General features: G+C 42.5%; 1 protein-coding gene across 1 annotated transcript in view; it reads right to left on the bottom strand.

The window, feature by feature from the left end:
- The window catches only part of LY96 (lymphocyte antigen 96), a 29,061-nt gene extending 20,179 nt beyond the window's left edge, over positions 1-8,882 (bottom strand). The window contains exon 1 of the mRNA XM_014853750.3: positions 8,580-8,882. Within this exon, the coding sequence (XP_014709236.1) occupies positions 8,580-8,730 (151 nt within the window). The 5' untranslated portion in view covers positions 8,731-8,882. The remainder of the gene's footprint in view (positions 1-8,579) is intronic.
- Between the last annotated feature and the right edge of the window lie 3,165 nt (positions 8,883-12,047).

A 12,047-nucleotide genomic window follows, 5' to 3' on the forward strand; every position in this document is an offset into this window, starting at 1 on the left:
GACAAGTGCTAGGAAGGATGTGGAGAAACTGGAACACTTGTACACTGTTGTTGGGAATACAAAATGGTGCAGCCACTAGGGAAAACAGAACGGAGATTCCTCAAAAAATTAAAACTAGAAATACCATATGATCCAGCAATCCTACTTTGGGTACTTATCCAAAAGAGTTGAACTCAGGATCTCAAGGGAAACAAGCCAGTCATATAAGAAGGACAAATACTGCATGATTCCACTTATATGAGGCATCTAAAAGAGTCAAATTCATAGAATCAAAGAGTGGAATGGTGGTTGCCAGGGCCTGGAAGGAGGGAGAAATGGGAAATTACTAATCAATAGGCATAAAGTTTTGGTCAAGCAAGATGAATAAGTTCTAGAGATCTGCTGTACAAAGTTGTGTCTATAGTTAACAATAGTGTTTTGTACACCAAAAAATTTAGGAGGGTAAATCTCATGTAAAGTGTTCTTATCACGGTAAAATAAAACATACTGTACAAATACAAAAGAAATCTCCCCCATAATATAAACAGATTAGTGTTTTAATGCCATTACATTGCTAACGGGAGGTTGAAGGCATTAAATTACTTTAAACAGTAGGGGGCGGGGAAATTCCCCAAAACATGTTTTCATAAAATCACTTGTTCCATTTCGGGACTTTTTAACTTATTCTTTGCTACATTGCTCTTTCTTTCTTTTCCTCCTCTTTTTGTATGTTCTATTGGTTCAAAATAAAAAATACACATCAAGGACTTAGAGATCTAGTAAATGTTAAGTGAGTGAATATATGAATGAATGAGTAAATGAACGAATCTTCCTAAAAAGGGAGTTTCAAGAAAGGCATTGAAGACGAGCTCATAAAAACACTGAGAAAGAGGGGAGAGAGACTGTACTGGGTTTGTTTATATTTGCCCCTGCATGCAACCCTTAAAATTAATGTTCACATCTCTCATTCAGTGAATTGAATTTACCTGCAATAAAATTCTCACAGAATGAGCTATCTTAAGACATTTCACCTGATCATGGATATTCACAAACATTTGACCAAAAGGTGTTCACCCCTGCATGGTTTATGACCAAAGAAAAAAATGTCCCAACCTGCAACGACATGGATGGACCTTAAGGGTATTATGCTAAGTGAAATAAGTCAGACAGAGAAAGACAAATACTGTATGATCTCACTGATATGTGGAGTCAAAAAAAAAAGAACTGGAGCCAGCCCCAATGGCCTCGTGGTTAGCGTTTGGTGCGCTCCACTTCGGCAGCTGGTTTGGTTTCAGGCCCAGAACTACACCACCCGTCTGTCAGTGGCCATGCTGTGGCGGCAGCGCAGACAGAAGAACTTCAAACTATACACAACTATGTACTGGGGCTTTCTCTGGCAGGGGAAGGGTGCGTGCGGGGAGGAAGAAAAAAGGAGGAAGATTGGCAACAGACGTTAGCTTAAGGAGACTCTTCCCTCTGCCAAAAAAAAATGGAAAGAAAGAACTGAATTCATAGTTACCGAGTACAGACTGCGAGTTGCCAAAGGCAGGGGGTGGGGTGGGTGGGCAAAATGGATGAAGGGAGTCAAAAGGCACAAACTTCCAGTTATAAAATAAATAATTCCTGGGGATGTAATGTACAGCATCGGGACTATAGTTAGTATACTCTGTACTGCGTATCTGAAAGTTGCTGAGAGAGTGGATCTTAAAAGTTCTCATCACAAGAAAAAGAAATTGTAAATATGTGTGATGATGGATATTAACTAGACTTATATTGGTGATCGTTTTGAAATATATACATCTATCGAATCATTATGTTGTATACAAAAAATAATATAAGGTTATATGTCAATTATACCTCAATTTTAAAAAATGTCCAGAGGTGATCGAATAAATATTGTACACCTATTTACTGAATTAATATGCAGTCATTAAAATATATTTTTAAAATACTCAATGAATAGATGTGTATGGTATATTATCAAGTTTTTAAAAAGCTGGTTACCCAACGTTATATACAATATGATTCTATTTTTTTGGTTTTTAATATATATCATTATATATCTAAAAGAATATTTACCAAAATATCAGAATGTTGACAGGGGTTAACTGTTAACTCTGACAGGCTTATGGTGCCTTATTTTCTTCTTTTCTGTCTATATTTTCAAAGGCTTGCATAATTCATATACATTATTACTACGTTTCTTAGGAAGAAACAGGTTGTATGGTATGGGAATGTAGGCACTTTCATATGCATTACCAAGCATAGTGTAATGTATATCTTCTCTCCCAGCCAAATGCTTGCAGAAAATCCTCAGAGCAAGCAGACTAAGACTCTGGAGCAGAAGCCAAGGACAAGTGAAAGCAGCAATTCACCAGGGCCATGCTGTGTGTCATAGTAAGGGCAATTCCCTATTTCCCGTTCAGGTTCCCACATGCCTGCAGTTGATCTGACTATGGTGAAAGCATCAACAATTCAATCCACTCAGACGAATGTTTAGAGTGCCCTTATGGGAGCTCAGCATTCAGTCAGGGACAAGAGGAGGGCAGGGTCGGGTGGGGCGGGGTAGAGGGTAGAGAACAGAGGTGTATGACTTAGTTTTTACATCAGGAAGTCTATTATTTTTCTGGGGAGACAAAACCAACATACATAAGATAATTAGATGTAGGAATCAAACGATCACATAACAGTGTATAGCCTGTGGTTTTAATTTATTTGCAAGAGTTTGAGAACTAATGAAAAATAGCTTCATTATTTTAAAGTCACAATGTATACGGTAAAGTTCTACATTTGGTTTATTAAATACAGAAAGTCGTGACCAGGTTCAGCAAATGCACAGAACAAGAGCCTCCAATTTCCCCAGCAACCGCAGAAGTCAGCAATGCTAATCCATCATAGCACTTTTTCCCACTGAGCTCTGCCTCAGAATCCTTCTTAACCCAACACTCCAGGTAACCGCAGTTGGCGATGGAAATGAAACCAGTGCCATCCTAAGTGTTGGCATTTGTACTATTGGAGGTCAAGGGAGAAAGACAGCATCATAACACTTTATTTTACCTCTTTAATGGCATTTCCACTATATAAATATGCAGTTTCTTCTGACAGAAATGCCCTTGTCCTCATTAGTCTAGAGACTTCTCTTCTTTTAAAATGTGCTCAAATATCACCAACTCTGATAAGCCTTCCATTTCTCCTCCACACCCTCCCACTGCCCCAGTCACACACTATCATTCATAGCACTTGATCATCCCTCAGTGGTCGTTTATAAATCTTTATTACAATTATTCCCTTACATGTCTGTCTTCATATAAAAAGCACAAGCCTTGAGGGCAGGAAGCCTGTCTCATTCATTTTTCACGTCTGTGGCACACCGTGCAGTGCTGGGCACATGGTAGACAATAAATGTGTGTTCGTTCACTTTTGCTTGGTACTTACTATGGGCCAAACACACTGGTCTGGGCACTAAAGAAACAACCATGAACAAGACAAGCATGGGCCCTGCTCTGGAGAAACACGCATTCTAGTAAGAAATTCAAACAGGGTCAGGGGATACAGAGTGAGCGTGTGGTGGGAATGGAAGGGTGCGAGGAGGGGGTGGTGGTGATACCTCAACTACATTATGCAGTTAGCAAGTGACAAGAAGGAACCAGGTCTGTGGACACCGGAGAAAGAGTGTTTTAATCAGAAGGATCCCTAGTAAGTGCAGACTCAGAGGTAAGAATGACTTTGATATGTTCAAGCAACAACAAACACTCACACATACACAGGCCATTATGTGATGCACCCAGAATAGGCAAATCCACAGAGACAGAGAGTAGGGGGGGGGTTATTAGGGACGAGGAGGAGGGAGAAATGGGCAGTTACTCTTTACTGGGTACAGAGTTTCTGTTTGGGGTGGTGAACAGTCCTGGAAATGGATAGTGGTGATGGTTGTGCGGTGTTGTGAATGTACTTAATGCCATTGAATCGTGCACTTAAAAATGGTCAAAAGGGTAAGTTTTATGTTTGTTATGTTGGTAACACAAACAACAACAACAATAATAATAAAAGCCAGTGTGAATGGAAAATAATGTGGGAGGATGGGAATCACAGGGACCCGACAAGTAGGCAGGGGCCGTCTTGAGGGGTCCTGGAGCCCTTGGTATGAAGTTGAGATTTCACTGTAACTGTAGTGAAAAGCCACTGGAGGGTTTTAAGCAAGGGGAATAAGATTACCTAATTTGTTTACATTTTTATTTTATTTTTTAAATTTTATTTATTTATTTTTTTTGAGGAAGATTAGCCCTGAGCTAACTATTGCCAATCCTCCTCTTTTTTGCTGAGGAAGACTGGCCCTGAGCTAACATCCATGCTCATCTTCCTCTACTTTATATGTGGGACTCCTACCACAGCATGGCATGCCAAGTGGTGCCATGTCCGCACCCGGGATCTGAACCGCTGAACCCCGGGCCGCCGAGAAGTGGAACGTGTGAACTTAACTGCTGCGCCACCAGGCAGGCCCTTTGTTTACATTTTTAAAAGCTCTCTCTGGCCTCTGGGCAGAGAACAGATTCTTTGAGGGCAAGAATTGACATGGAGACAGGACAATTTCAGAGGCTGTTGCAGAGGCCAGGGGAGAGATGAGGGTAGCGTGAGTGGTGAGCAGAGGGCAGTGAGAAATAGTTGGCTTTAGAATATATACCAGATATAACGAAAACAGGAATCACTGATAAATTGAAAGTGGAAGATAAGGAAAAGAGATAATTAAGGACACCCCTGGCCTGGAGGCTAAGGAATTAGGGGGATGAGGAGACGGGAAGCCCCAGGAAGAGATGGATTTGGAAAGGTGGAGGTCAAGAGTCCTAACTCCCAATGGCTATTAAACTCCCCAGTGGCCACAGCGGTTGAGTTTGTCGAATAAATGAACGAATCCTGGTGAGCTGTGTAGTTAGCCCCTCTGCCACACAAAAAAGCCAGAAGTTCCTGGAGGATATTGGCTCTCTCTTACATAACCTTTGCATTCTCAGTCTTCCTTCGCATAATAACTAAACCAAATGCTTATTAAATAAACGCTTGTTAAACCAAATTAAATTTAATTGACTCAGCTGGACTAAGTAGGGCAGGTAGGACTTTTGATGGCCCTCAAAAGGTTTGCTTGAAAAAGAAAGATGGACAAGAATAATGCAGGTTAGAGAATAGGAGAAGTACAACCAATGGTCAGTAAAGATGCTGGCCTGCTTGGAGTAGGGGATGCACCAGATGCGAAGATCACCCGCTTAGCTGGGAGGATCACGCTGCAACCACACATCCATCACTCAGCAAGTCCCGTCGGCTCCAGCAATCTGATCCCTACTCTTCACCTCCACCACTGCCACTCTGGCCCAAGTCACCATTCTCTCTCTCACCCGGATTATTGCAACAGCCTCCCAACATGTCCGCTGCTTCCACCTTTGCCCCTTCACAGATTATTATCAACACAGGAGCCAGACCAAGCTTTGCTCATAGTAAAAGATAAGTTGTCCCCTGACCTGCAAGGCCCTCACCTCCTCCCCATTTCCTTCTATGACCTCATATTCTACTGCATGCCCCCTCACTTACTCCTTCACAGCCACACTGGCCTCCTTGCTGTCCCTGCAACACACATGTTCCCACCTCAGGGCCTTTGCACTTGCTCTTTCCTCCATCCCTTCCCCTATACATCTGCATGGCTCACTTCCTCAGCTATTCCAGGTCCTTGCTAAATGTCACCTTCTCAGTGAGGCCTTCCTTGGTCATTTTAATTAATTAATTTATTTTTTTAAGGTATACTTTTTGGTGAGGAAGATTGGCCCTAAGCTAACATGCCAATCTTCCTCTTTTTTATTTTTTTTCTCCCCAAAGCCCCAGTACGTAGTAGTATACCCTAGTTGTAAATCATTCTAGTTCTCCTATGTGGGATGCTGCCACAGCATGGCTTGATCAGCAGTGTGTAGGTCCATGCCCAAGATCTGAACCAGTGAAACCCAGGCCTCTGAAGCAGAACGCACGAACTTAACCACTGGGCCACAGGGCCGGCCCCATCATCCTGATTTGTAATGCAGCCCCTTTCCCCGCATCTGCCCTCTCTATCCCCACCCCGGCGTTATTTTCCTCTCTCAGCAATTACCACCATCTGACATGCTCAATATTTTACTGACAGAAACTCCACATGGGGAGGGACTTTTGCCTTTGTTGTTCACTGCTAGATGAGATCCTCGGTGTCCAGAACAGGCACAGGCCAGATGCTCAGTGAACACTGGTTTAACTATACTCTGCTAATTCCTTGAGTTTCTGGTCTATAGCAAAAAAAAAAAAAGTTAGAACTGAGTCTGATGGCTCTAGGTTACAGGAGAGCTCTGTGGACTCACTCGCACACCCACGTTTTCTGCCTTTTCCAAAGTTGGCAAATAAAACAGCCAGTTTTTGCCATTTCTGTATGTTATGGGCTGAATTGTGTCCCTCCTAAATTTACATGTTGGAGTCCTAACCCCCAGGACCTCAGAATATGACTGTATCTGGAGACAAGTCTTTTAAAGAGGAGATTGAGTTAGAGAGAGGCCATTAGGGTGGGCCCAAACCCCATATGATCAGAGTCCTTCTAAGAAGAGGAGATCCAGACACATAGAGGGTCACCAGGGATGAGCGCACACTGAGAAAAGGCCATATGAGGGCACAGCAAGAAGGCAGCCATCTGCCAGCCCAGGAGGCAGGCCTCAGAAGGAAACCAAACCTGCTGACCCTTGATCTTGGCCTTCCAGCCTCCAGAGCTGTGACAGATAAATTTCTGTTGCTTATAAGCCACCCAGTCTGCGGTGTTTTATTACGGCAGCAAACTAATACACTATATATGCCCAGTAGCACGGCCAAATGGAAATCATCCTCGCAGAAAGGACTAAATCCGGGCTGCTTGTTGTCACCAACATCCTCACAATGTATATTCTCGCTGGAGGAGCCAGTGCTTCCCACACATGATGCATTTTCAGCTCAGCCAGGATGCCTTCTCTCAGGTGGGAGAGGGAGGGACAGGGCAGTGAGGATGGCGGCAGGCAGTGTTGCTGGAGCTGTGCACTCTGCTTGCTCCCCATGGTCCCTACATCCATGGGACAGGATCCCAGGATTTCTCAGCATTAGAGAGAAACAGGAAAGAGCCTCCCTCAAAAGTCAAATCAAAACACAAATCGAATTACTGTTCCTAAAAGATTAAAAGCAAAATAATAATATAAAATACGAAATAAATAAAGACGATATGGAACATAGCACAGAGAAGGGGGCATAATCGACATGTGGTGCAGAGGGGCCAAAGCAGAGGAGACAACTAGGGGCTGCGGATGAGGCGTCTTCCCGGAAGCGGGGATGGAAACTGATCTTACAGGGTGGAGATATCTCGGAAATAAGTTGAGGGGGAATCCAGCACCATCCACAGATAGGAAGCAAGCCGCAAGTGTGAGAGTGGGCACACGCCTAAGTCCTGTTCTTGCACCTGGCAATCACTCTAATTCCCCAGAAGTAACTTTATATTAGTATTTGCCCCAGTGTGTTTCTCAGAATAGTCAACACACACTCTAAAGTAAAATAAAACTGAAAATCTCAGGATTAAATAAGTTTCTTTATTGTAGAACTTTTCAAAACTCAAAGTACATTTGTAAATCTTCCTCCAAGGATTGGACCACAGATGCTTTTTCCCAAGAGAATCTCAAAGAACTAGTATTTGGGGAAGCATTGCTTTAAATTTTCGTGATTTTGCTGGTGGGTAGAAAAGGCCAGCCAACCCATGGTGAACAACGCAGTGGAAAGTACCCAACTAAAACAGAGGTCAAGCCCTGAAACTGTGCTTTCAGACCAGTGGACATTTGAAGAGCAAAACCAACAGTGATACAACCTGTTGATAACATTAGGACTGGCTGATTAAAAAAATAAAATTAATCCAAATGATTGTTTCTATGCGGCTCTGTGCTAAAAACTTTACCTCACGGCAATCCTTGTAAAACAAGCTCTAAAATCACTTTCATTTTACAAATAAAAAAGCTAGGGCACAGAGAGGCTAAACACTTTGCTCCAGGTCACACAGCTAGTAACAGACAGAACCAGGCTTACATCTAATTAGGGAGGTGATTCCAAGAGCCCTTGAAATTCACAGCCTGAAACACTCACAGAGCACCTGTTTTATGCCCAACACTGTGCTGGCAGGCAAACCACAGCCTGGAGCACTAATCAATTCCAGGAGGCAGCTAGGACTGTTTTGCCTTCTGAAGAAGAACCGGTATGTCTTGGGGCTGAGGCAAAAGCCCAGAAGCAGACATTTCTGCCGAAACTGGGCAGAAACTGAAACTGGGCTCAAGGTAGAGACAACTGACCACAGGGAACAGCAGAAGCACTTGGAGGTCAAGTACAACACAGATCGGAGACTCGTGAGGTCTGTGAAAGGCGGAGAAAATCCACACAAGGCGGTAACCAGCCATCATTTTTGCAGCCAGCAGCAGCAGCAGCAGCAACTGGAACACTTTGTCATTTCCTGTGTCCCAGCGACAGCAGAATAAGGTTCTTGTGAAAACTCACCCTTGAAATAGCTGACGCACGGCTACTTGTGTTGCCATTTTACTTACCACAGTAGGTGTACCAAATACTCATATCAGAGGAGTTGCAGATCCAGCGTAGCTCCTCCGGTTCAGGAAATATGGAAGAAAACAGAGTGAAAAAAAGCATAAATGAGAACATGATTCGATATCTCCAAAACTTTAAAAATGCAAGGAGCATCAATAACTAATGATCAGACTTCGCTCTCAGTAAGTAGAAAAGGTTTAACTTAGTCATCAGTCACATGATTTCTGAGTTCCTATCCAACTGTTTCCTCTTTTGTCTGTGTGTGTGTGTGTTTAATAGGTTGCACTTCCTGCAAGGGGAGAGAGGAAAACGATTTAGAACGTACTCTTTTCAAACACTCGATGCACGTGAGAGTGACCGGAGTTTTAAAAACAAAACAAGATACTTCCCAGTCAACAGAAAGTTTCCTTCAAAATCTCAACAGACTGGCACTCTTTTTCCATCTACATTGCTATTCTCTCCCACGAGCTCTTTACACAACACTTTCTCATGGCCCGGAGACCTGGACCCATAGATCTGAACTGAACAGTTGTATGCAAACTATTTCTACTCAGCAACAGGATCAGCCACCGGGTGGAGCCAGGACACGGGACACTAGTGGCAGTTCTGCTTTGTGGGCAGAGGTCGTGCCAGGCTTGCGAACACACTTACTTGGCAAACTACAGCTCCAGGGATATTTTGAGCCCTAATAATGAAATTGTTACTATTTCATGTGTGGCATGTACTTCATTTCAAAACTCTCAGTCCATTTTAGAAAAACAGCTAATCCTTTAGGTGCTGTGCTACTTGAAATCCTTTATAAGATATAGTCGGGGGCTGGGGGAGGGGCGGGCCCTGTGACCAAGTAGTTCAGTTGACCCGCTCTGCTTCAGAAGCCAGGGGTTTCGCAGGTCCAGATCCTGTGTGAGGACCTAGCACCACTCATCAAGCCATGTGGTGGCAGCTCCCACATAGAAGAATTAGAATGGCCTACAACTGGGATATACGACTATGTACTGGGGCTTTGCAGAGAAAAAAAAAAAGAGGAAGATTGGCAACAGATGCTGGCCTAGGGCCAATCTTCCTCATACATACAAAAAGATATAGTCTGGGATTGGTAACCAAAAATGGCATGGAGTCAGGACCTAAAAATCCTCACTTTTAGAGGAAAATAATCATATGTTGGCAAACGGTTTTCACGAAAGAACTGCTACTTTCCCATTTTCAAAAAGGCAAAAGTCCATGGGGGGATGGGGAAATGGGCAGTTGGTGTTCAATGGGTATGAGTTTCAGGTTTGCAAGAGATCTATCGTACCATAATGTAGATACAGTTAGCACTACTGACCTGTACATTTAAAATTAATTAAGATAGTAAATTTTATATGTTTTTCACAATTTAAAAAATATTTAAAAAGTGAAAAAAAAAAAAGAGGAAAAACCCATGAATGCCCCTAGTGGTCTCAAAATATCATTTCCCACTTAAAGGAACCAAGACTCTTTGGAGAAATTGCTGCTTCCAGGTCTGGGGCAGAAAATGTACAAGGTGAACCTGGAACATCTTATCACATTAGATAACCAATTTGAATACGGTCCCACTGACCAAAGATGGTGTTATCAGTTTCCTACTGCTGCTGTAACAAATAACCACAAACTTAGAGGCTGAAAGCAATACATATATATTCTCTTACAGTTCTGGAGGTCAGAAGTCTAAAATCATTTTTACCGGGCTAAAGTCAAGGTGTTGGCAGAGGTGGTTCCTTCTAGAGATCTAGGGTAAGAATCTGTTCCTTGCCTTTCTCAGCTTCAGGAGCTGCAATCCTTGCATTCCTCCATCTTCAAAGGTCAGCACTCCCATCTCTGCTTCCATCCTCACAATAACTTCTCCTCTGACCTCCTGCCTCCCTCTTATAAGGACCCCTGTGATTATACTGGAATCATTTGGATAATCTCCCCAACTCAAGATCCATCTACAAAATCGCTTTTATCATACAACGTCATCTTCACAGCTTCTGGTGATCAGGACATGAACATCTTGGGGGGCCATTATTCAGCCTACCTGTAGATTATATGAACATTAATAAGATAGTAACCGCAATTAATTGAAATACATCAAAGATATTTAAATCCATGAGCTCGTAATAATTCTTTTAAAGTCTAATTAATCATCAGATGATGCTAGGAAACCAACTCTATTTTGAAAACTGGTAAACAAAGGGAAAGAATCAAACATTTATCCTGACTTTTCTGTAAAAACCAAATGATTGGTAACCAAATAATAGAGGGGCAAGTTTCCCTTGCCATCTCATACTCTTTTCTCTACTTTCAGAAGTATTTTAGCTAATATACGAGAAAGGAATAATAGAGTACAACCATTTTGCAATATCTAACAGATGAGTGGACTTAGGCATTGAGCATCAGTGGTTGCTAACATCACGAAGAGACACAGGAAGACATTGTGTACCTCTTGATGGATGAACACTGTGGTAGCCAGCCTCCAAGATAGTTCCCAATGATCCTTACTTCCTGGTACGCAAGTCCTTGTGCAGTCCCCTCCAACACTGAATAAGGCTAGCTGTGTAACTAATAAAACATTGCAGAATGACAATGTGCGACTTCCAAGGTCAGATCATAAAAGACCTATGGCTTCCACCTTGCTCTCCTGGATCGATTGCTCTGGCAGAGGCATGTAGCCCTAAGGAGAAATCCACGCGGTGAAAACGGAGGCCGCATGCCAAACAGTTAGCCCCAGTTTCAGTGCTGTGGGTGAGCCATCTTGGAAGCAGTTCCTCCTGGCCTAGACTAGCCTTCAGACGTAACCGCACCAGCCGATGTCTTGACCGCAACCTCACGAGAGGACCTGAGCCAGAACCACTCAGCTAAGCTACTCCTGAATTCCTAAACAGCAGACACTGTGCAACACTAGAGATGTTTGTCGTTTTAAGCCTCCAAGTTTTACGGGCAATTTGTCACGCAACAATAGACAATTAATACAAACATCATCTATGAATTAGTCTTGTCCAAAATAATCACACCTCAATCTGATGAAGCCTCAAGTCCAACTACCAATTTATAGGAAAGGCAGAAGACAGAGATACATGTTAAACTACACCTTGAGCAATCAGAAAATCCAGACGACGAAGATAAGAAGACAAGCAACTCAGTTTCTTCAACAGATAATTTGCAGGGGTAAAAAAAATGTGAAAGAAATGGAGGGGCCCATAGATTAGAAGTCTTAAGAGACACTTCAACAGTTGGTGTGAATATGGTGTGACTTTTACTTGGATCTTAATCTAAACAAAATGTGGGGGAAAAAATTATGAAACAATTGGAAATCTGAAGATTAGATATTCGACAAGATCGAGGGGGGAAGTTTAGTTGTTACAATGGTATTATAGTTAAATTTTTTAAGTCTTTATCTTATAGAGTTACAAAATTAAATATTCAAGAAAGAAATGTTATGATGTCTGGGATTTGCTTCCAAATAAAAGTAG

This window comes from Equus asinus, chromosome 12, assembly GCF_041296235.1.
Source record: "Equus asinus isolate D_3611 breed Donkey chromosome 12, EquAss-T2T_v2, whole genome shotgun sequence".
Classification (NCBI taxonomy): Eukaryota; Metazoa; Chordata; class Mammalia; order Perissodactyla; family Equidae; genus Equus; species Equus asinus.